This window comes from Scyliorhinus canicula, chromosome 1 (genome assembly GCF_902713615.1).
Source record: "Scyliorhinus canicula chromosome 1, sScyCan1.1, whole genome shotgun sequence".
Lineage (NCBI taxonomy): Eukaryota > Metazoa > Chordata > Chondrichthyes > Carcharhiniformes > Scyliorhinidae > Scyliorhinus > Scyliorhinus canicula.
The window spans coordinates 81493377-81519800 of NC_052146.1; the positions used below are offsets into that span (position 1 = coordinate 81493377).

Below are 26424 nucleotides of genomic sequence, written 5' to 3' on the forward strand. Positions count from 1 at the left end.
CTATACTCTTTACTTCTGAAATCCTTCGTCATCCAGCATCTGTTTATTTTCCATAATTCTCCTTCTGTAATTTCAGCAGCTATGATATAAACTGGTCCCAGTTTTTAGGTGACTGGAATGACTTTTGTGTCTGGAAACATTCCCCTCTCCTTATTGAGAGAACAGCCCAATGAATAGAGCTGAGGAGGAGAGTCAACATTTCTAGGGTATTGCTACTTGTCTAAATTATTAGTGTCTGCTGTTGAGCAGGCACACTGTGCCCGTCATTGAAACAGGCAGTGTCTGTCATTGCAACAGGCACGCTATGTCTGTCCAGCTGCAGGTATTCAGATTACTTTAGTTTTTGTGAATTCAATACTCATGGATGGTCAGTGATGAGGGAGCACCGCACTGTCGCAAAATCAGTACTGAGAAACGCCGCATTATCGGAGGGCCAGTGCTGAGGGAGCGCCACACTGTGAGAGGGTCAGTACTGAGGGAGCGCTGCACTGTCAGAGGGTCATTACTGAGGGAGCGCTGCACTGTCAGAGGGTTAGTGCTGAGGGAACGCCACACTGTCGGAGGGTCAGTACTGAGGAACGGCGCATTATCTGAGAGCCAGTACTGGGAGCGCTGCACTGTCGGAGGGTCAGTGCTGAGGGAGCGCTGTATTGTCAGAGGGTCATTACTGAGGGAGTGCTGCACTGTTAGAGGGTCAGTGCTGAGGGAATGCCACACTGTCGGAGGATCAGTACTGAGGAACGCGCATTGTCGGAGGGCCAGTACTGAGGGAGCGCTGCACTGTCGGAGGGTCATTACTGAGGGAGCGCTGCACTGTAAGAGGGTCAGTGCTGAGGGAACGCCGCACTGTCGGAGGGTCAGTACTGAGAGAGCGCTGCACTGTTGGAGGGTCAGTGCTGAGGGAGCGCCGTACTGTCAGAGAGTCAGTACTGAAGGAGCGCTGCACTGTCGGAGGATCTGTACTGAGGGAGTGCCGCACTGTCGGAGGATCAGTACTGAGGGATCACTGCAATGTCAGAGGATCTGTACTGAGGGAGTGCTGCACTGTCGGAGATTCAATACTGAGGAGGCACTGCATTGTCGGAGGATTAGTACTGAAGGAGTGCCACACTGTTGGAGGGTCAGTACTGAGGTAGTGCCACACTGTTGGGAGGGTCAGTACTGAGGGAGCGCCGCACTGTCGTGAGGGTCAGTACTGATGGATCGCTGTACTGTTGGAGGTTCATTACTGAGGGAGCACCGTATTGTCAAAGGGTCAGTACTGAGGAAGCGCAGTACCGTCGGAGGGACAATGTCAGAGCGTCAGTACTGAGGAAGGGTCACTGGATTTAAATAAAATCACTGAGGTTTGGAAACCTTAGTCTCTTGCAAGAATCACTAGTCCTGAAAAGGAAATATATTCAACATCAATTCTTAAGACATCTGCAATGAGATGTATGAGATTTGATGAAGATCAGGACCAACATCCACTGCCTCATGATGCATCTGACATTTCCAGCATGAACCCAGATTCAAGAAGGTGCATTTCACCACATTACTGATCGTGCACGCTGGATCCCAGTCTGAAAGACTGAGCCAAAGAGACCAAACTTTTACTGATCTCAGCGGCGTGATTAAAATTGCTTTAGGCCGAAAGAGGGTAAAAATTAGCCAGGGTCCCACATCTTGATCATTATTCAATGATCCCTTCTAAAAGAAATATTGGAAAATATGGACTAGTCTGTGATACACCAAGGTTGAGTCCCTATCAGTATTCAACATCTAGTCTTACATATTAAGAACTGTTATATGGACAAGGAATAGGAAGCTGCTGGCGCCTGTGGCATTGTATCCCAGTGACAGTATCCCAGGGGATTTGTATCCCAGTGACAGTATCAATGGGGATTTGTACTGCAGTAAAAGTTACTGCCTGTGAAACTGAATTACAGCAAGAGATGCTGCTACCAGAGGAGTTGAACAAGAAAAACAAATGATTCATTAGTGTACAGTTTTATTAAAAACCCAAATGCCAAATTGTAACCATTTGTGGCGTTGTGTATTATGTTCTTGGCACTGAGGAACTGAGTGCAGCTTCAGGGTTGACCTTCCTTAGGTCAGCTCAAGGTGCAGATAAAGTTGATCCTCCAACCTGGATTAGTGCACACTGGTAATGTGGAAGAGGGAGATTAGTGTTTAGGCAATACAAAACCTCAATAACACAATTGGTACACATGTTAGAGGATCACTAGCTTATGTTAATTGTGTATGGACTTCAGCACCTAAAATGGCCACTGCTGAAGATGACATATCTGGAGTTTCTGAAATGTCTCTTGGAAAGCATGAAAGCTAGCAGCTCAAACTCGGTAAACTTCAATCATCAGAAATTGTCTAACCCCAGCCCAAAATAACCAGCTCCTGGGAAAAACAGAACAGAAATTAGTACAGGGAATTTTATTACATCAATTTTAAATTCAACATGCCTGCATGTTAAATTCCATTGTTAAAAAGGGCTGGAATGTATTAATATGGCCAAAAAAAACTATTGGAAAGAGACCTGCTGCGAAGTTGTATTCTAATGATTATCTCCTGTACAAACAGAAGTGCAGCCATTGGCACAGTCACGTATTGCTCACGCATTTCAACCTGTACGTAACCTTCTGCAGATAAGGAAACTGCATAAGGAGCTGCATAAATGACTGTCGAGTGCATTTTTTTCAGAAGCTTTTTCGCTGTCATAGGTCCGCTTTGGGTTGTGTTTATGTCTAATTCCCATATTCATTTCCATCCACAATGGCTAATAACATATAAGTTCCAATAGGAGGCAATAATTGTGTTTCTATTCATTGAAGAATTGTTAAAATGAATGAAAAAAAACTGAGAATTATCTATCTCCTTCATATTTGAGTATATCATTAAGATATCTTTATGTCTAGTTGTTGTAGCATGTTTAGATTATCACTCTGTCATACACTGCCCTCTGGTGTATATGAATAGGAGAGCTCAATATGGGTCCATACATAAATTGAACTGTATTCTATTCAGGATTGCTCTAAAACACACAGTAAACTTGGTCAGAGACTGGGTTAAACCAGAGACATATGATGTCCCATGATTAATGAAGTTGTAACAGAGGTGAGCATTTTATTGTAGTGTTGATAGCTGCTTGCTGCTGCATTCTGTACTGAGATGATACTTCCTACACCTCTGTTGAGAAAAGGATGCTCTGGCGTTTACTGTCTGGGGTTGGAATGGTCTCCAGTTGCAGGAAGTAGAGCAGAACTTGCACCTGGAAAGAATAAGATGCATTTCAAATGAAATCAACTCAGAGTAAACAGCTTGTTAGATCTACATTGTAAACAGTCAAAAAAAAAACACACATGATGCCAGCAAGCTCATGGGTTCCAATCATTTTGGTTATATTATTATATTATAATATAACTCATTATAAAGTATTTCTAATTCAGGTACGATATGACATTAACTTTATTGCAGCTAGAATCTGAGGACAGGATGAGACATCCGGGTTTACTAAAACACACAAAAGTTGCCAGGATTCCTGTTCACGTTGGCTAACCATATGTATGAAGTTTGTTGAGGCCAGGATTAGATTTGTCCAGTCCCCCATTTCCTTCGAACAGCTTTTCAATATTCATCACTGGGTCACAAGAATAAAGAATGATCATGATCAGCCATGATCTTACTGAATGGTGGAACAGACTGGAGGAGTTGAATGGCTTACCCCTGTCCTATGAAAAAGTACCTTGAAGAATGTAGAACTGTATGTCAGCATCAGCAGTTCCAGGATTGAATCATAGCAGGGAGGAATAGATTTAAAAATCTTGAGCTAAAGAGTGCTGTGGTGACAAATTACGTTGCTGTAGTGGAAGCAGGAATGTTTATCCATAGAATTTCACATTGAGCTTCTATTGCTGTTCATGCTGTGAAGGGGAGGCATTGAATGGAAGTTTACAGCAGGAATGTAAAGCATATAGCAAGTCAGTCTCCTGATGTACCCAGCATTGTGATTTCCCTCATTGGAACTTGTTTATGTAGCATCTGACAGTTCCTCTGTAGATCAGCCAAATGGCCATTGTCCACGTCTCATGTTTAAAAAGAATCTACGACCTTCCAATCCTCTACAGTTTTAATGCAACATCAAGATGTGGAGTTTCTGCATGATGTTCACCCAGATATTAGTGTAATCTGGGCAGAATTCAATGAAATGGCTCTAAACATTGTAGAAGTTTAAACAGAAATAAGTGGCTTCCACAACCATGTTACGGTGATGTAACCATAATATTTTATGCTGGTTCAAAAGTCCATTCAAGTGAAGCAGTTTCTTCCCACGACCAATGTCCCCAGGTCAGCATTGCAAATTTCTGCCGATTGCACCTGTTTGTGGGTGTTTATGACATTCTGCAGAGTTCCTGGGTGCTCAGACATGCAGTTACATGAATCCAGCATTAGTCAACTCCGATGACCTGTGGTCAATTGAAGGTAGACTTCATCATAGAATTTACAGTGCAAAAGGAGGCCATTCAGCCCATCGAGTCTGCACCGCCCCTGGGAAACAGCACCCCTACTTAACCCCACACCTCCACCCGTTCCCCGTAACCCAGTAGCCTCACCTAACCTTTTGCACACTAAGGGCAATTTAGCATGGCCAATCCACCTTAGATCTGCTTCTACTACTTTTGCTGCCATTAATCTAGTTTAGCCAATTACAGAACAGTGCAACTCAACTGTGCGGCTTTAATTGACAAGTGGTCACAGGTCTTGCGCATCAAGGGCAGGGCAAAGCATTCAACTGAGGCCAGCTAAAGCAGAAGACCAAATTAACTCAGTCAGCTGAAGAAAGATTCATTCCTGGAAATTGCATCTTACGATGCTGAAGAATGCAGAGTTCCAGCCATAACTAGATTTCAATTCTTATGTTGCTTGATTGTGTTGATTCATGGGTGATTTTATATTCAGGCTTAAGATGAGCTTTGCATGGAAATTGAGGGAAATCTCCTCTTAACACCAACAGTGCCCAGTGCATTCTGGGAGCATTTTTGTCAATTGTGCCCTTCGTGGTAACTCCACATCCTGGTGCTTCCCGAGTTTGTAATTTCTACTCTCCTTTCAGACCAGAACCTGTACAGTGAAGAACTATTCTTCATTTTAGTCAAAATATCTCTGGCATTAATTTCATATGGAGAAAATAGCTTTGCATTTGAAGAGCAATTTTTCAGCAATAAAAACATCCCAAGAATGAACATGTAAATTACCTGTGACATCACCTCTAGTGACCAGCTATCTGCCATTGTGATCGCCTGTGTGGGGTTTGTTGGTATTTTACTGTCTTTTTCAGAGGGCCTCAGCAGAGTAGGTCCAAAGACAGTGGCCAGGTTATGCAATGACATCTTGTTGATCTGCTCTTTCTCTGCCACCCTGTTGAGTTGAAAATTGCCATCAAGGTTAAACTCGGACAGAAGGAAACATTTATTCTGTATTATTTTTCATTCTTTGAATGAGATCCTTTCAGAAAGTCACCTTCAATGTGCTCATTTGAAAAAAAAGTTATTTTCCCATCAACAACAATTACATCACAGAAACAAGATGGAATGACTGATTTTTAACTATGGAACAAACAGGAATTAAAATGTGATGTTGGGATATTACTAAAGCACCCTCTGTGAGCGTCTTTCGAACTTAATTCACCAACATTACTGGCTTCACTGACATCTCTCCTCAAGTGCTTAGAGTAAAGCAATGACATAGATAATTATGTTTATAGCAGTTTAAAAGAATATTGAGGCATCAATTCCTCAATTTACGAGTCTCACTTTCCCTCTTATTATCAGTTTGGCTCCGTGTTCGCACTCTTAACTTCTGAATTGAAAGGTTGTGGGTTCAAGCCCAACTCCAGGACTTCAGCCCTTAACTGAAGCTTCAGTGCAAAAATTAGGGAATGCAGCACTGTCTGGTGAGCTGTGTTTTAGGTGAGACTTTAAAATAGAGTCCAGTCTGTCTGTCAGATGAACATAAGAGATTCCATGGCACTAATAAAAGATCAGGGAATTCTTCTGGTGTCCTGGTTTGGAACAGTTAAATTCAGACTGTTTTAGCTCAAAGGAGGCCACAAAACCTTCTCTGTTAGAGCCAATCTCAGAAGGTACTTGGCATAGATTTGAAAAAATTAGGGAGCAGATGTCAGATTTGGGAAGTTCTTGTTAATGCTAAGTCTACTTAATTGGAAGAAGCAACCATTCCAAATATGTGGACTTGCATGTCGCCAGAGTGAAAGAAAAATATAAAATGAGGAATGTTAAAATAGATACTTCAGAACTTGATAGGACCCAACTATCCAATCCTCTCAGGATTGAATCTTTTGACACAAAAAATTCCCTTTTACCATGACCTGTCTCTTGGCCCGAGTATATGCATAACTATCAGTAACTATCGTTATTGTTGTATACTTATATCATCCCTAAGACATGAAAGCAATCATAATCTGTTTAAATCGAACTGTACCTTTCTGCTTACTTGAAAAATGAACCTTGCTGAACCAAAAGATGGCTGTTACAGGTCACATGATTCACAAGTTGGCTACTGTTACAGGACAAAAAGGTAAACCCTAATTCTTGTGGAATCTCACACTTGCTGCTGTGAGGACACATTACAAGAAACAAAACCAGGAACTAGCAGACAAATTGTCTCCCTAGCCTGGACTATAACAAAGGGAGAGCCACTGAAACTCATTATACCTGTAGAGATGCTCCTGTAGAGATGCTATCTACCGCTGATGGTAAACAGTGGATTTTGACCAGAGGCATAGAAAATGGCTGCTAGCCTGCAACTGACTCATTAATGGACTACATCACATTACCTAAGCTTCTGGCCGTTGGAAAGTTTTAATATTACATTTTGAGACTCACAACTCTGTCTGGTGTCTAAACTCCAGTCTGACCAACATGTGGTGATATGTCTGTGAATAAGATTGCATGCAGATAGCAATGCGACCTCCAGCCAGCTCGTGGTGACAGACCTTGATCACGTGAGGCGGCAAACTCATCAGTTGGCCTCTTAGCCTCAGTGAATCAAACACCCAACTGAAGTGTATAATAATAATCTTTATTGTCACAAGTAGGCTTACATTACACTGCAATGAAGTTACTGTGAAAAGCCCCTAGTCGCTACATTCCAGAGCCTGTACAGGTACATGGAGAGAGAATCCAGAATGTCCAAATTACCTAACAGCGCGTCTTTCGGGACTTGTGGGAGGAAACTGTAAAACCCGGAGGAAACCCACGCAGACACAGGGAGAACGTGTAAACAAGGGCACAATGGGCCAAATAGTTATCTACAGCCACAAAGCTTTCCATATTTTTATATTTCCGATATGTCTGGATCACAAATAGGAAGGGGAACTCTGACTATTTCCACTCTACCAGGGCTCTAAAGGTACCCCCAGGTATTGATCTGGGATTAAGCCAGACAGTTTTTTTATTGTCTCAATGTCCAATCAACCTGTTATATCAACCTCTCTTACTGGATCAATTTTTCCCACAAGAGATCAAACAACATCTGTGAATGTACTAAATATTTGGCATCTTTTAAAGTAACCAAAAAAAGAATTTTTCCATTTCCTGCCTTCTTAGGACAATTTCCACCAAGGTCATAACTTAGGGCTGTTTTTAATGGAAAATACGATAAAGTCTAAATCACATTGTGAGATGCATGACTGGCGATGTTATAAGCTCCAATAATAGTTTGCTGACATATTCTAGGTAAGTCCAGCAGAATTCAGTCCCATAAGACATTAGGAAATAGGAGGAGGCCATTCAGCCCTTCATGCCTGTTCCGCCATTTAATAAAATCATGGCTGACCTGCCACTCACTAAGTGGACTGAACTGATCTCTCCACACACCTTCACTACTGTGCAGCACTACAGTCTGTATGCTTCACGTGATGTCTATGTCTTTACATTATGCATTTGGGGCAGCACGGTAGCATGGTGGTTAGCATAAATGCTTCACAGCTCCAGGGTCCCAGGTTCGATTCCCGGCTGGGTCACTGTGTGCGGAGTCTGCACATCCTCCCCGTGTGTGCGTGGGTTTCCTCCGTGTGCTCCGGTTTCCTCCCACAGTCCAAAGATGTGCGGGTTAGGTGGATTGGCCATGCTAAATTGCCCGTAGTGTCCTAAAAAGTAAGGTTAAGGGGTGGGGGGTTGTTGGGTTACGGGTATAGGGTGGATACGTGGGTTTGAGTAGGGTGATCATGGCTCGGCACAACATCGAGGGCCGAAGGGCCTGTTCTGTGCTGTACTGTTCTATGTTCTATTATCGTTATGTCCGATGTTTTTCATGTATGGAATGATCTGTCTGGACTGCACGCAGAACAATACTTTTCACTATACCTCGGTACACATGACAATGAATCTAGAACATAGACATACAGTGCAGGAGGCCACCATTCGGCCCATCGAGTCTGCACCGACCCACTTAAGCCCTCACTTCCACCCTATCCCCATAACACAATAACCCCTCCTGACCTTTTTTGGTCACTAAGGGCAATTTATCATGGCCAATCCACCTAACCTGCATGTCTTTGGACTGTGGGAGGAAACGGGAGCACCCAGAGAAAACCCATGCAAACACGGGGAGAACGTGCAGACTCCGCACAGACAGTGACCCAGCGGGGAATCGAATCTGGAACCCTGGCGCTGTGAAGCCACAGTGCTATCCACGTGTGCTACCGTGCTGCCTAAGTCTAAGTCCACTTTCCTGCCTTTTCTCTGTAACCCTTACTGATTAAAAACCTATTGATCTCAGCCTTTAAATGTTCAAGGACTCAGCCTCCACAGCTTCCTGGGGTAAAGAACTCCAAAGATTCACCACGCTTTCACAGAAGAAATTCTTCCTCAAATCCATATTAAATGAGCACCCCCTTATTCTGTGACTGAGCCATCTGGTCCTGATCTAGCCCCATGAATGGAAATATCCTCCCAACATTTACCCTGCCAGATACCCTAAGAATCATATCACCTCACATTCTTCTGAATGCCAAGGAATAAGGACCCAACCTGTTTAGTCTTTCTTCATATGGCAGCCCCTCTCCATACCCGGGATCATCCTAGTCTGTATCTCAGTATGACAATGGTATCATTGTGAGTCCAAATATATTAGAGAGTCATCATGGGTAGCAAAAATACAATTTTCATTTAATTTAACTTCACACTCATACTATTTTTATCCATCTATTCTATGATTCAGATCCATTGCTCAATATGCAAAATTGTAGCAAGGTATCGTTTGAGGGGTTTTCTTGTGATTGGGCCAGTCGCCTCCTCCAATATGATGCTATGGGATACAAAGAACATTCTTTGCTCCAGTCCTAGTCAGGCTTCAACCCTCACTGCTTTTTCCAGTACAATGATGATAGTATTGGTGACCTTTCCTACTCTTGCCATGATCTGGAAAATTTCATCAATATCCACCTCCTCTCTCTAACATGTGGTCTGACTCTTCACTTTCTTTCCTTGACTTCTCTGCCTCCATTTCTGGGAATAGGCTGCTCACTGTAATCTCACTGACCCCGACAGTTATGTTGAACATCCTTCTTCGCACCCTGCTTCCTGTAAGAACACCAATCCATTCCCCAGTTTCTCTAACTTTGTCGACTCGATTTGGATAATGTAACCTTCCATACCAGAAATTCTGATGTGTCTTCGTGTTTCCTCAACCAAAGATTCCCTCTACATCGTGATTGACAGGGCCCACTAACTATATCCTTTTTATTTCATGCACTTCTTCTATCATCCTTTCCCCTCTCTCCTAGAACCGCAACAGATCTCCCATTGTCCTCATCTTCCATTTCATATTCAACAAATCATCGTCAGCCATTTCTGCCCCCTCCAGCATGATTTCCCAGCAAACACATCTATTTCTCCCCATCCCTTTTGGCATTCCAAGGGGCCATTCCCTCTGACACACTCTGGTGCACTTCTTAGCCACACTTTTTTTTTAAATGAAGAAGCAATTTAGCTTGGCCAATCCACCTAACCTGCACGTCCTTGTGTTGTGGGGGTGAGACCCACACAGACACAGGGAACATATGCAAACTTCACACAGAGTAACCCGGGGCCGGTATCAAACCCGGGGCCGGTATCAAACCCGGGTCCTCGCTGCCGTGAGGCAGCAGTGTTAACCACTGCGCCGCCCTTTCTCAGCCACTCCTAACACTTCATTCCTTCTCTACAGCACCTTTCCATGCAAATGTAAATGATGCAACATCTGTTCTTTCACCTCTTTTCTTCATACCCTCCCTGGTTCCTCAGGTGGTGTCCTAGGCCCAACCACAGTCAGCTGCTTCATCAATGACCTTCCTTCCATCAAAAGATCAGAAGTGGGGATATTTGCCGATGATTGCGCAATGTTCAGCACCACTCGGACTCCTCGGTTACTGAAGCAATCCATATCCATATGCAGTAAGACCTGGACAATAAGTTAGTCAGCTTGGGCTGACATGTGGCAAGTAACATTCGCGTCAAACAAGTGCTAGGCAATAACCATCTCCAACAAAAGAGGACCTGACCATCACCCCTTCATTTTCAATGGCCTCACCACTGCTGAATTCTGGGGGTTACCACTGACCACGTACTGAACTGGACTAGCCACATAAATACTGTGGCTACAAGAGCTGGTCAGAGGCAGCCTGGGTTGCATTTCATCTGAGCCTGATGATTTATCCACTTTCAAGAATGCTAAATAAAGTTTAAGATTTCCTCCCTCATAATATTGTAAACTTCTCCTCAACTACAATGCCTACTTCATCCCTCTCACATGTAAATAAACAAACACAAATTATCCATTAAGAACCAAGCTCATGCCTTCAAATGCAAACTTTGGTTTCTAGCTGGCCCTACTCTTTCCTGATGATCAGTTTAGCCATGATGATCTGTGTAGTCAAATATTATGCTGACACTGACAGCCCAGGTTCACGCAAGAACATTTGGTGAAAGTACTGGAGGTTTATAATAATAATAATCTTTATTGTCACAAGTAGGCTTACAATTGCACTGCAATGAAGTTACTGTGAAAATCCCCTAGTAGCCAAATTCCAGCACCTGTTCAGGTACACAGAAGGAGAATACAGAATGTCCAATTCACCTAACAGCACGTCTTTCGGGACTTGTGGGAGGAAACTGGAGCACCCGGAGGAAACCCACGCAGTCATAGAACATAGAACAGTACAGCACAGAACAAGCCCTTCGGCCCTCGATGTTGTGCCGAGCAATGATCACCCTACTCAAACCCACGTATCCACCCTATACCCGTAACCCAACAACCCCCCCCTTTAACCTTACTTTTTAGGACACTACGGGCAATTTAGCATGGCCAATCCACCTAACCCGCACATCTTTGGACTGTGGGAGGAAACCGGAGCACCCGGAGGAAACCCACGCACACACGGGGAGGACGCATGACACAGTCATGCATGACAAAGTCATGGGGAGAATGTGCAGACTCCACACAGACAGTGACCCAAGCTGGGAATCAAACCTGGGACCCTGGTGCTATGAAGCAACAGTGCTTTCCACTGTGCTATCGTAGTTTGCAAGAGCCCGACGAACTGTAGGGACATAGGAACTGTAGCAGGCCAGTGAGGACTCAACCCTGCAACCTGTTCTGCCATTCAGTTAGATTGTGATTGGTCTGTATCTTAACCTCAACATCCTGCCTTGGTTTTTATATCTTTTTATGACCTTTTCTAGCAAATAGCTATCAATCTCAGGTTTAAAATCATTAATTTAGCTGACATCTACTGTTTTTTGTGGGAGATAGTTCCAGCCTTTGTATAGAACATACAGTGCAGAAGGAGGCCATTCGGCCCATAGAGTCTGCACCGATCCACATAAGCCCACACTTCCACCCTATCCCCCAAAACCCTCCTAAACCTTTTGGACACCAAGGGCAATTTAGCATGGCCGATCCACATAACCTGCACGTCTTTGGACTGTGGGAGGAAACCAGAGTACCCGGAGGAAATCCACGCAGACACAGGGAGAACGCGCAGGCTCCGCACAGACAGTGACCCAGCGGGGAATCGAACCTGAGGCCCTAGCGCTGTGAAGCCACAGTGCTAGTCACGTGTGCTACCGTGCTGTATGAAGTAACGTTTTTTTATCATCTCGCCTAAATGGCCCAGCTCTGATTTTAAGGTCATGTCCCACTGTCCTAGAATTCTCCAACAGAAGAAAAAAATTCTCTCTTTCTACCCCATCAATTCCTTTCAAAATCCCAAAAAAATAAATCAAAACACCTCTTACATTTCTATAATTCCAGGGAATACAAGCCCAGTTTATATAATCACTCTTTATAATTTTTAAATAAATATTTTTATTGAAATTCACATTTTTACACTGTACAGGAGATGACAGACTGTTGTTATTTACAATATTTCCTTTTTGCACTGTCTCGAGGCCCTATCTTAAGCCCTTTCCTTCCCCTTAGGTGGTTTATTTGTCATTTGTTTTGCTTTTATAGCTTTGTGTGTGTGTGTGAGTGAGAGAGAGCGGGGGGGGTGGGCGTGTTGGTTTCTCCCTGGATTCGCTCCTGGCATTTCCTTGGATGACTTCCCTGTTCCCCCCACGCGTTCCTGTCTGTTTTCTGTGGCCCTGGTGGCTCCCATGCGTGCTTCCCCCCCCCCCCCCCCCCCCCCCCCCCCGCCATCCATTGTTGGCTTCAAGCAGGTCTTGGACAGGCTGATGAATGGCCCCCACACTTTGTGGAAGCCCTCGTATGGTGTATTTGATCTTCCAGATGGAGAAATTCCGACAGGTCTGCCAGTCAGTCGGTGGGTGATGCTGCTAATGGCCAGCCGAGCAGGATTCTCTGGCGGGCGATTAAGGAAGCAAAAGCAAGGGCATCAAGCCCTCTTCCCCATATGGAGTTCTGACTGGTCTGATACCCCGAAGACAGCCACTTACCCTCCATAACCTTGGACATTGCCTCGAAGAAGGCTGTCCAGAACTTGACAAGCCTGGGGCCGGCCCAGAACATGTGGGCGTGGCTGGCCAGGCCTCCCTGGCACCGTTCACACTTGTCCTCCACCTCTGGGATGAACCTGCTCATTTGGGTTCTTATCAGGTGTGCTCTGTGCACCACTTTCAGCTGCATTAGGCTTAGACTTGCGCAGGAGGAGGTTGAATTGGACCTGCTCAGTGCTTTGCTCCAGAGTCTCCACCCTACTTCTGTCCCTAAGTCTTCCTCCCATTTCTCCCTTGTTCTTTCCAATGTTGAGCGCATCCTTTCTAAAAGTCATCTGTGAATGTCCCCGCAGTTCCCTTTTTCCATACTATCCGCGTCCAATAGCTCCTCCAACATTGTGTCTCTCGAGGTTGTAGGGTACCTCGTTGTCTCGTTGCGGAGAAAGGTTTTGACTTGTAAATGTCAGAGTTCCTGTCCGTTCGGTAGTTCCAGTCTCTCCGTCAGCTCTTCTAAAGTTATAAGTCTGTCCCCCGTGTAAAAGTCCCTGATCGCTAGCAATTCCCCATCCTGTCTCCACCTCTTAAAGTGGCGATTAGCATGGCTGGTGGGAACCTGTGGTTGCCACCTCTGGTACACAATTCTCTAGTCTCTTGACCAGGACTTTTGTGAGTATTTTTGCATCCACACTGGGCAGCAAAATAGGTCTGTATGATCCACATTCTGTTGGGTCTTTGTCTTTTTTGGCTATCAGCGATATGGTGGCCTGAGTTAGCATTGGAGGCAAAGTGTCCCTCACTAGCGAGTCTGCGAACATTTCCAGTAGGTGCAGGGCGAGGGCTGGTGCAAATTTTCTGTAGAAGCCCATCGGGAACCCGTCAGGTCCCGGTGCCTTCCCCATCTGCACCTCCTGATGCTAGCTTTCTCCGCTAGCCCCCTCCCTGGGCTGATCTTACCCCTTCCTTATGCCCGATCAATTGCCACCCCCTCTGTCTCTCCGTCCCCTGCACTCCGCTGCCCTCACACCCCCCCCCCCCCACCCCCCGGTGAGCTGGTGCTCTTGCTCAAAGTGAGGCAGTACTGTCCCGTGCAAACATTATTCATGTCCATCACTTTTCTTTCTCCATTCTCTCTCTGCATCTTCCTCATCGCTGCCTTGTATGCTTTTTGTCCAGACCATTCGTCCGCACAAACGCATCTGCCTCTGCCGGGTGGTAAAGTAATGTTCTTTGTTCTGGAATGTCACAGAACCTGGCTGGGAATAACATCCCAAATTTAATTCAATTTTTGTACATTGCCGATTTCACTTGGTTGAACTCGGCCCTGTGCTTTTCCCCAATGTCTTAGTACACCCGTATTCTGTGTCCTTCCCAACTACCTGTGTAGTTTGGCGATTATCGCCCTTGGTTGCTCCCCCGCCTTGGGCTTCGGTTGGAGTGACCTGTGTGCACTGTTGATCACCAAAGATTTGGTGAAGCTGTCCCTTCCGTTCAAGTTGCCCAGAATCTAGGCCAAACAGTCTGCCAGGTCCATGTCCTCAATCCCACTATCTGAATGTTTTGGTGCAGAGACTGGTGCTCCTGATCCTCGACTTCCCTCTTCAGGCTCCCCTGGGTCGCTACAAACCTTTTTATTTTTATTTCGGCCTCCAAAGCAACAATGCTGTTGCTCTGGTCAGTCAACACCTTTTCAAGCTCCTGGATCGTCTTTCCTTCAGCCTCCAGTCGATCGCCGACTGCATGGCGACCAGAGCTCTGCCACCTGGATCTCCACTTTGACTGCCTCCCTTATTGCAGTCAATTCCTTAGTCAGGAATGTCTTCCATCCCTCTCCGGGGATGGGGGGGGGGGGGGGGGGGGGGGGGGGGGGTGATCCTGTTGTTCAGGTCATTAGTCTCCCTCTCGTGGGGATGGCCGGGGACCCCTCGCCTCGTGGGTCCATTGGCTTGCTCGCTTGCTGTCCCTGTCCTTTTCCATTGCTTCTACCTTCCCTGCGGCCTCTTGAGCTCCCACTTACTGGCATATTGCTCCTTTCTTATTCTTTTTCTGCTCACGGGTAGAACAAGTCCGAATCTTAGGTCTAAATTCGTCCAAAAGTGCCTATTTTACTGTGTTCTGGAAGAGAGCCACCTGATATGCGACTGTTCAGCACATCCCGCCACCAAAGGTTCCTTCTCTTTATAATTTAACCCTATGCCACATTCTGGTGAATATCCACTGCATTCCTTCGAAGATCAATATAATATAATTATATTCCATTCGCGTTTTTACTGTTACACCTGACCACTATATTTTAGTGAGCTGTATGCAAGGATCCCTTGGTACCTTCGCCGCTCTTATGATTTTCACCAGATAAATAATACTCCTATCTATTCCTTTTTGTTCCAAAATAGATAACCATACAATTAAATTCATCTGCTACAGTTTCATCCACTCACTAATCTAACAATGCCTCTTTGTAATGTTATTCTCCTGCACTCCTTACCATATCACGAATCTTTGTCATCTTCACAAACTTGAATATATAGCTCTCTGTTGTGTTATATGTAAGGATTTGACAAATATAATGAATCATTGAGAAGTCAGCAACTTGGATTGTCCTTCCAATTTGAGTGCACAATGCTAGCCTCATTCTTTATCTACCTAACAATGTAGGGAGCCTGAATCTGTACATTACGTATGGAGACTCTAAGGGTAGAAATTAGGCTCGTGTTTAGGGGCAGAAAGAAGATAAATGAAACACAGGAGATATTTCCTCTGACTCACCTCTTCAAATGATCCAGCAGGAACAGGAAGGTAATGAGATTAGGTTCTGGCAGTGAAAGCAGCAGATTCAGCATGCAGCTCTCCTTAGCAACTGGATCGGACAGTGCTGAAAAGGAATAGCAATGTAAGTTTCAGAATTTCAGATTTCTACTCGACACGGAACTAATGCCAGTGAACTTCAATTCATTCCTTGCCTGTCAGAAAAAGTGTTTAAAACGACTCAACATGTGGGGAATATGCAATTCCACTGAGTTTTGAAGCACTGGTGCTCAATGTCATGGAGTGGGAAAATATAGGTCTTATCTCAAATCCCAGAGACAGGTTATGAGGCCCTGGTGTTTCTCTGGATGTAGGAAATAAAAATGACATGGAATAATGCTGCCCTGGTGTCTGAGCATGGGCCTGTCCTCAAAGGCACGGGATCAGGCTGAACCAGTTTTTACTAGGAGGAAACAGAGAGTATACGAAAATAATCTGCTGGTATTCACTTTGATGAGATAATGAGATAGTGTAAGAAACATTTAGTCAACTTCTAGAAAATCCAAGTTCCAAAATCGCTTAGAGGAACAACGGGATTGATGTGCACATAAGTAGAGTAAAAAGCAAGTAAGGAAACTTCATCAACATACACTGAGGAAAAAACATTAAGGAAGATGATGATCTTGTGCTGTGGTACTGAACATTTCAGAGTAGAAAGCTGTAAATCCAATCTCATCCATGTTTCGATAGCTAATTTAAGTCAAAGCAGCCAATTTGTAAGATGGTAGCGGTAGTGATGGAATTACAACTGGCCTCAGAATCTGCGTGCTCCAGTTCACTGTACAGGGACGCCGGATGGATAGTGAGGACAGCACTGGGCTGATTTGTCTGGTCACAGTCTGGGTTCATTTATAATGAGTAGCTACTTGGGCTGTCCTCTGGAGAGAAACCTTGCTCAATAAAGTGAAAAGGCTGAATATCAAAGGCTAGTACTAAACCTGGTAAATGACCATTATACTACACAGCAGAAAACTAAACTGAAGGAATAAATTTGGCCCCGCCTTTATTTGACCAGTGAACACTAACTTCAGCAAAAGGGCCCCCCCTTTTTACAGTCATACAGAGTGACTTATTTTATATTTGCATTATAAATTCTCATGTCCATATTTATGATCGAAATGTAAACTTGTAATGCTGTAGTTACAGACTTCAAAACTGCAACGTAAGTTTACACAGATGACTTCCAATATCAATCTGACATTGGGGAGTATTTTTTTTCTTTATTTCTTCATGAGATGTGGGTGTAACTGGAAAAGTCAGCATTTGTCCCCGATTATCCTTTTGAGGCACAGTTAATAGAGTTCATCACATTGCTGGAGTGATTGTAGACCAAATCAGGTACAGACGGCAGATTTCCTTCCTTAAATGACATTAGTGAACCAGATGGGTTTTTACAATAATTGATGATTAGAGTCAACTATAAAGGATGTAATAACAGAGCGTTTAGACATACTTAATATAATCAAGCAAAGTCAGCATGGTTTCATGAAAGGGACATCGTGCCTGACAAATTTGCTAGAATTCTTAGAGATGGTAACGATAAAAGGAGAACCAGTAGATGTAATATACTTGGATTTCCAAAAGGCGTTCGATAAAATATAGCTTAAAAGGCTATTTAATAAGATAACAGCCCATGGAGGAAGACTGCAGAAAGCTGCAGCATAGAAGGATTTGGGGGTCCTCATGCATAAATCACAAAAATCTAGCATGCAAGTTCAGTGTGTAATAGGGAAGGCAAATGGAATGTTGGTCTTTATTTCAAATGAAACAGAGTATAAATTCAGGGGAATCACATTACGTAATTGATGTATTACATACTACATCAATGGTTCTCATGAAAGATACTTGACCTGAACCTGGGGAATAGTAAATTAGAAGGACAGAGGATTGCCTAACTAATAGACGGCAGAGAATTGAGATAAGAGGGGCATTTTCAGGATACAATCTATAACTAATGGAATACCACAGTGATCAGTGCTGGGAGCACAATTATTTACAATATATATTAATGACTTGAAAGAAGGAAGTGAATGTACTATTGCAAAATTTGCAGATGACATAAAAATAGGTGGGAAGATAAATGGTGAGGGTGACGCAAAAAGTCTACAGAGGGATAGAGACAGTTAAATGAGTGACAAAAACTTAGCAGATGGAATATAATGTAGGAAATTGTGTAGTTATGCACTTTGGTAGGAAGAACAAAGGAGTCGAATATCATTTAAATGGAGAAAGGCAGCAGAAAGTTTCAGGTCAGAGGGGCTTGGGGGTCCTCGTGCATAAATCACAAAAAGTTATCATGCAAGTTTAGCAGGTAATAGGGAAAGCAAATGGAATGTTGGCCTTCATTTTTAAACTAATGAAGTTTAAAAATAGGGCAGTTTTGCTAAAACTATACAAGACACGAGTTAGATCACACCTGGAATACTTTTTGTCCACTTATCTGAGGAAAGATACACCAGCATTGGAGGTTATCCAGAGAAGGTTTGCTAGGTTAATCTTGAGTATGGGGGGATTTTCTTATGAGGGAAGGTTGAGTAGGTTGGGCCTGTACTCATTGCAGTTTAGAAGAATTAGAGGCATATAGCAGGGGGCTTGACAGGTTAGATAATGAAATATTGTTTCCCCTTGTGGGACAGTCCAGGGCCAGAGGGCATAATCTCAGAGTAAGGGTTGTCCATTTATAATAATAACAATAATAATCTTTCTTGTCACAAGTAGGCTTACATTAACACTGCAATGAAGTTACTATTAAAATCCCCTAGTCGCCACAGTCCGCCGCCTATTCAGGTACACAGAGGGAGAATTCAGAATGTCCAAATTACCTAACAGCATGTCTTTCAGGACTTGTGGGAGGAAACCCACGCAGACACGAGAAGAACGTGCAGACTCCACACAGACAATGACCAAGCTGGGAGTCAAACCTGGGACCCTGGACCCTGTGAAGCAACAGTGCTACCCACTGTGCCTCTGTGGCTTAGACAGACGAGGAAGAATTTCTTCTCTCAGGTGGTAGTGAATCTGTGGAATTCTTTACTGCAGAGAGCTGTAGAGGTTGGATCATTAAGCATGTTCAAGGCTGAGATAGACAGGTTTTTAACCAGTAAAGAAATCAAAGGTTATAGGTATAAGGTGGGAGTTGAGAAATATCCATATTAGATCAGTCACAATTTCATTGAATGGCAGAGCATGCTCAGTGGGCTGAATGGCCTACTTCTACCCCTTCGTCTTATGGTTTAACCTTTAACTACACATGCTACCTGATTTGCTGATTATTTCTAGCATTTTCTGTTTTTATTTCTGATTTCCAGAATCTGCTTTTGTTATTCTATATTACTCCCATATCTCCTGAAGCTGCTTTTCAGTTCAATATATCAGCATCACAGGTGAGCAGTGTGGGCTACAAAGGGAAACCCGTAGATCTATGGAATGTCTTGCTGGGAATGTTGGGGAGTGGTGTGTTGCGAGGTGGGTATGTGAGTCAGGATAGGATGGGATTGTGTGTATTAGCAGCTGGTGTACAGCAATGGTGGTCGGTTTTCAAGTGGCCTTAGCTGTAGTCAAGGATCAGGTTGTTTGACTGCAGGCAGAATGAGATGTTCAGATTATTCAAAAATAAGCTGGTGGAGAGGGAAGAAAGATCACAAATTAGTTTCGATTGCGAGAGCAAGATGGTCAAAAGTGTGAAAAAGCAGTTCTCCCAAGGCAAGAAAGAAGCATTCTGATTGTAACTTACCAATGCCTTCAGCAAAGTTAGGGTACAACTCATCTGTGAAAAGAGGTTCAGGCAACTCTCTGAAGTAAAGTTTTAAGGTTCCCGCAATGGCATTCACATCCATTTCGCTCATCATCACTGAGACATCTTTATTATCTGTAACAAGAATTACATTTTCAGGTATGTACAAATCAGTACTTCCCAAACTGTTCCCCACACTGACCCCATTTTGAGGCTTGAAAACTGTCATGACCCCAGAGTGTAATCCAGGTGGAGGGGTAGATGTGTGAGAGCGGGGTGCAGGGATGTTGTTTGAACTGTAGAGTTTTTAAATGAAAAGCTTCTTCCCTTTTGGAGCAGGAATAAGACCTGATGATCTGTCAGCTAGGTCATACCCATCATGAGAAAAACCGCAAGGATTTAAAGAGCCCTCACAATTGTTAATCTGGTCAGAGCTCCATGGCAACCACTGCTGCCTCAGAGGTCGTGACCCCAAATATTCATCTCACGACCTCCAATAATTTGGGAAGCACTGGTATAAGAAAACTGAAGAGAGACTAATAATGCGAACATGGATAAATGATCTGAATAAATGAACTGAACGTGAATACATGTATGAAATGCAGTGGCTGCAGGTTCCATCAATATTGGACAGAGATATTACTGTAAATGTCATCGTGAGTCCACAAAATGTGCTGTCTTCCTGCTGCCATTATGGAAAGTATTCAGAATACTCTGCAGCAGGAAGGGAATGAGACAAAAGTTGTAGAACACATTGGTACTCATGTCATAAAGAGCGCGGTCAGGTTTTCAGGAGCTAGGGAGAAAGTTATAAAGTATTAATGTAGTCATTTTTGAATTAAGCCAGCGCCGCGCACTAGTGAGAATAGAAATAGGAAGATAGGGAGGTTCAATGCAGGGCTTAAGGCAGAGTGCAGGAGGGCGAGTTTCAGGTTCTTGGGGCATTGGGATCATTTCACTTTCTAAAATATAATTTAGAGTACACAATTCTTCTTTTCCAATTAAGGGGTAATTTGGTGTGGCCAATTCACTTACCTACACATCTTTTTGGGTTGTGGGGTTGAGACCCACGCAGACAGGAGGAGAATGTGCAAACTCCATACAGTCAGTGACCCGGGGCTGGGATCGAACCTGGGTCTTCGGTGCCGTGAGGCAGCAGCGCCAATCACTGCCTCCACGTGCAAGTCCCCTTTTTATTCCTAATCTGCTCAACTTGTTTTTAAAACTACAATTTTATTATATTATTTATATTCTTATGGAAAGCCTTGGGAATTCCTTTTATATTCACTGTCAGTCTCTTTTCATGCTCTCTTCTTGCTTTTATTCATTTTTTTCCACTTCCCCTCTGGTCCTTCTATATTCAGCCTGATTCTCCATTGTACATTCTACCTGCCATCTGTTTTACACGCACTTCTTCCCTTTTATCTTCATTTCTATCTCACTCATCATCCAGAACGCTCTGGAATTATTTGTCCTACCTTTTTGGCAGATGGACTACAATGTTGACAAATGTGAGGTTATCCATTTTGGCAGGAATAACAGCAAACGGATTATTATTTAAATGATAAAATATTAAAACATGCTGCTGTGCAGAGAGACCTGGGTGTGCTCGTGCATGAGTCGCAAAAAATTGGTTTACAGGTGCAACAGGTGATTAAGGCGGCAAATGGAATTTTGTCCTTCATTGCTAGAGGGATGGAGTTTAAGACTTGGGAGGTTATGCTGCAACTGTACAAGGTGTTGGTGAGGCCACACCTGGAGTATTGTGTTCAATTTTGGTCTCCTTACCTGAGAAAGGACGTACTGGCGCTGGAGGGTGTGCAGAGGAGATTCACTAGGTTAATCCCAGAGTTGAGGGGGTTGGATTACGAGGAGAGGTTGAGTAGACTGGGGCTGTACTCGTTGGAATTTAGAAGGATGAGGGGGGATCTTATAGAAACATATAAAATTATGAAGGGAATAGATAGGATAGATGTGGGCAGGTTGTTTCCACTGGCGGGTGAAAGCAGAACGAGGGGGCATAACCTCAAAATAAGGGGAAGTAGATTTAGGACAGAGTTTGGGAGGAACTTCTTCACCCAAAGGGTTGTGAATCTATGGAATGCCCTGTCCAGTGAAGCAGTTGAGGCTCCATCATTAAATGTTTTCAAGATAAAGGTAGATACTTTTTTGAAGAATAAAGGGTTATGGTGTTCGGGCGGGAAAGTGGAGCTGAGTCCGCAAAAGATCAGCCACGATCTCATTGAATGGCGCAGCAGGCTCGAAGGGCCAGATGGCCTACTCCTGCTCCTAGTTCTTATGCTCTTTCCCCTTCACAGTGATACACTGTCACATTGCCCACACTACTTTGTCTTTGAAAGTGGCCCATTGTTTTGCCACCTTTTTTTCTGCTAACATTTGATTCCAACTCACTTGACTCAGATGCATTCTTATGTCATTGAAGTTGTTTTTGCCCCAGTAATTATCCCTGCTCTGGGTTGCTCCTTGTCCTTTCCCATGGCCAGCCTAAGACTACATACAATGCTCACTGTCCCCTAAATGTTCTCCCATTGATATCTGATCTCATTCGGTGCCTAGCCTCTCGTTGGACTGGAAACATAATGTTGCAAAACATTATCTTGAACACGTAACCCACACCCCTCTTGTGCTTTTGCAATATTCCTATCCAAACTATATTTGGATAGTTGGAAGTCCTCCATTATAATTACACTATCATTCTTACACCTTTCTGTAATTTCTTTACAAATTTGTTCCTCGTATCCCTTCCACTAGTTGGTGGTCTAATTACTACACTGATCAATGTTATTGCACCCTTTTCATTCCTTACATCTCGCTGGAGTGATTCCATCCTTAAGTTCTCTAGAACATGGGCAGCACGGTGGCACAGTGGTTAGCATTGCTGCCTACGGCGCTGAGGACCCGGGTTCGAATCCCGGCCCTGGGTCACTGTCCGTGTGGAGTTTACACATTCTCCCCGTGTCTGCGTGGGTTTCACCCCCACAACCCAAAGATGTGCAGGATAGGTAGATTGGCCACTCTAAATTGCCCCTTAATTGGAAAAAATAATTGGGTACTCTAAATTTATTTTTATAAAAAAGTTCTCTAGAACATCCTATCTCTCCAGTACTATAATGCCATCTTTAATCAATACTGTCAATGCACACATTCTCACCCCACCACTTTTCTTCCTTTTCCATCTCTCCTATACACCTTGCACTCAATGCCCAGTCCTGCCCTTATTTGAACTAGGTCTCAATTATTATGTCGTATTTCCATTTGTCAAACTGTGCCTGTAGTTCTTATTTATCAATCTTATGAACCACACTCTATACATGCATATTAACCCTGATCTAGGTTTTTCTACTTTCCCCCTTACACTGACCCCATCTAATGACTTACTATTGCCTACTTTAATTCTATCAAACTCTCCACTCTTCATTTACCTTGATACTACTCTGATATATCCCCTTATATACTACTTCCCACTGCCAGTTTCTCCTCATCACTCTGAATTTCCTCTCAGGTTCCCTTCTCCCTGCCACTCGAGTTTAAATCCGTCCCCACAGCAAATTTCCTCATGAGGACATTAGTCCCAGTCCTATTAAGGTGTAACCCGTCCTCTTGTACATGTTCCATGTGCCCCAGAGCCCGTCCCAATGCCTCAGAAATCTAAAGCCCACCCTCCTACTCCGTTTCTCCAGCCACATGTTGAACTGCTCAATCTTCCTATTATTGGTATGTTCACGTGCATTTGGCACTGGGAGTAATCCTAAGATTAGTGCTCTTGACTTTTTAACTTCCTTCCTGACTCCCCAAAATCTGCTGTCAGGACCTCATCCCTATTCCTGCCTATGTCTTTGGTCATGATGTAGACCACCACCTCTGGCTGATCCCCGTCTCCCAAAAGAATGTCTTGCATCCCTGAATGTGGCATCTCTGAGGCAACATACCATCCTGGAGTTGTGTCTACGGCTGTAGAAATGCCTCTCTGCTCCCCTATGGAATCCCATACCCCTATAGCACTTCCCTCTTCCTCCTCCCCTCCTATGCAGCAGAGCCACCCATGGTGCCATGAACATGGCTTTTACTGCAGTCCTCTGTGGAACTATCTTGCTCAACAGCATCAAAAATGGAAAAGTGGTTAGAGGATGAGATAGCCTTGGGAATCCTGCACTACCTGCCTGTTTCTCTTAGATATTCTGACATTCACCCATTCACTCTGTGCAGTGTACTTCTTAGCTGCTGTGGGACCACCTCTCACCGCATAATCCAGAGAAAGAGTAAGACTGGCTATTTACAACTCTGAAATATCACCCATCTCTGTCCCCACCTACTTCCACTGAACTCTTATCCTTTAAAATCCCACATTCCCACTCAGCAGCAGGGTAGCATGGTGGTTAGCATAAATGCTTCACGGCTCCAGGGTCCCAGGTTCGATTCCCGGCTGGGTCACTGTCTGTGTGGAGTCTGCACGTCCTCCCCCTGTGTGCGTGGGTTTCCTCCGGGTGCTCCGGTTTCCTCCCACAGTCCAAAGATGTGCGGGTTAGGTGGATTGGCCATGCTAAATTGCCCGTAGTGTCCTAATTAAAGTAAGGTTAAGGGGGGGTTGTTGGGTTACGGGTATAGGGTGGATACGTGGGTTTGAGTAGGGTGATCATGGCTCGGCACAACATTGAGGGCCGAAGGGCCTGTTCTGTGCTGTACTGTTCTATGTTCTATGTTCTATGTCCTATTTCAAAACTAATTGGCCCATGTCCCTGGTCATTTTTTAAACCCATGCCTTCTACAGTTCTTTCAGACAATATTTTTATTATTTTATGGGATGTGCATGTAGCTGGCTAGGCCAGAATATTTATTGCCCTCCGTAATTGCCCATTCCATCCACCCTTGGTCTGAGTGCTAACTGTGACACATTTGACATGCTTTATGTGAAAGATTGTACAAGGTCACACAGGTAAAGGGCCTGGTTTAGCACAGTGGGCTAAACAGCTGGCTTGTAATACAAAACAATGCCAGCAGCGCGGGTTCAATTCCCGTACCGGCCTCCCCGAACAGGCACCGGAATTTGGCGACGAGGGGCTTTACACAGTAACTTCATTTAAGCCTACTTGTGACAATAAGCGATTATTATTATAGGTACAGCAAACAATTAGAAAGACAAATGGCATGTGGTCCTCTATTGCATCAGAGTACAGGAGTACAGGAATAAGGATGTCTTGCGGAGATGCCAGCCCCAACATTACATTCTTTCCAAGTTGAATGTACGAACGCAACCCTGATGCTGAAATAACACACATCAAAGACATCCTGCGGGATAATGGCTACCCTGACCAGACCATTCAATGCTGTATATCGCAGAAATTTATGAACAGGCCCAAGGTGGTCATTTTCAGCTCTGAAATGTGTCCAGTCTATCTGAGGTTACCCAGAAAGCGGAAACTATCTGAAAGATCCATGTGACGGCTGAATTTAACTGTTTCATGCTACTACAATGCCGTAGCAACACGAGTGGTAGTCTCCACTAACACGATGCTGCCGGCAAGCCAAAAGGACATTCGGCCTGTCACACAAATGAGTAATGTGGTACATGATTTTAATGCCAGTGTGATGCTCGGTATGTAGGCCGTACATCCCAGTGACTGCGATTCATACTTGTCCTTTCTGCTGTTCACAACAGGCAAGGTAGAGATCGGACAGAGATTTTGTCAAACCTTCAAGCAGACAGAGGGCTAGCAGAGAGATCCAGCATGTACTGACTGGTGCGATGAGAATGATTACGTGGAAATCAGGCTCCTACCCAGATTGTAATGGTAATACAGCTGCACATTAATATTACTGTTTAAACATTAGCATATTGTTTCCCTGGCTGGGGAATCTAGAACATTGGGGGCATAACCTCAGGATGAGGGATTGATCATTCAGGACTAAGAAGTTTTCTCCTGATTGGAGGGCTGAGAATCTTTGGAATTTTGTCCACAGTGGGTTGTTGGCGCTCCATTGTTGAACATATTTAAGGCTTAGATAAGTAAGATTTTTGGGCTCTCAGAGAATCAAGGGATATGGTGAGTGGGTGAGAAAGCGTAGATGGAATCCCTGCCAAAATTCTGAAATACGGTGAAAGCATCAGAAAAACTGGCCCTTTCACTAAACACACAGAAAATTAAAGTCCTCTTGAGAGAATGAGAATCGCTTATTGTCACGAGTAGGCTTCAATGAAGTTACTGTGAAAAGCCCCTAGTCGCCACATTCCGGCGCCTGTCCGGGGAGGCTGGTACGGGAATCGAACCGTGCTGCTGGCCTGCTTGGTCTGCTTTAAAAGCCAGCGATTTAGCTCAGTGAGCTAAACCAGTCCCAGATCTTCAAACAGGCACAACATCTCCCCCACTGATTACGATCAACGGCAAGATTCGGAAAATTGTGGGCCATTTTCCATATTTTGGGAGTCTCCTCTCAATGAAGGCAGACAAAAACAACAAAATTCATTATTGTTCTAACGCGCTAGCCTTAACTTCGGCCAACTGAAGAAAGGAGTGCTTGAGGCTCAGGATCTTAAACCTGAGGACTAAGGTATACTGGGCAGCAGTATATATGCTTTGGAAACTTGGACGACCTACAGCAGGCAAGTCAAAAGGTGTCACCAGTGGTGCCTTTGACAAGATCCTCCAAATCCCAAGCCAACATGCCCAAGGTGCTAGTGACTTACAATTGGCTCTGCTGGACAGGTATGTCTTTCATATGGCTGATACGGACTGCAAAGCAAGTGCTCTGCTTGGAACTCAGTCATGACAGGAGACTCCTAGGAACACATCAGACACGCTTTAAGGATGTCTCAAAGCATCTCTGAAGAGGTTCCTGGCTTGTGACTGATCAAAATGGAGAAAGTATATTTGGGAAGGCATCGAGCACATTGAAGGACTTTATCGAGAACAGGCAGAG

General features: G+C 44.1%; 1 protein-coding gene across 1 annotated transcript in view; it reads right to left on the reverse strand.

Annotated features, from left to right (window-relative positions):
• Nucleotides 1-1973: 1973 nt before the first annotated feature.
• si:dkey-91m11.5 (PH_BCR_vertebrate and RhoGAP_Bcr domain-containing protein) overlaps nt 1974-26424 on the reverse strand; it is a 373564-nt gene continuing 349113 nt past the window's right edge. Inside the window, exons 20-23 of the mRNA XM_038794107.1 lie at nt 19489-19623; nt 15717-15822; nt 5250-5412; nt 1974-3265 (exon numbers count right to left, since the gene is read on the reverse strand). Of these exons, the coding sequence (XP_038650035.1) occupies nt 3176-3265; nt 5250-5412; nt 15717-15822; nt 19489-19623 (494 nt within the window). The 3' untranslated portion in view covers nt 1974-3175. The remainder of the gene's footprint in view (nt 3266-5249; nt 5413-15716; nt 15823-19488; nt 19624-26424) is intronic.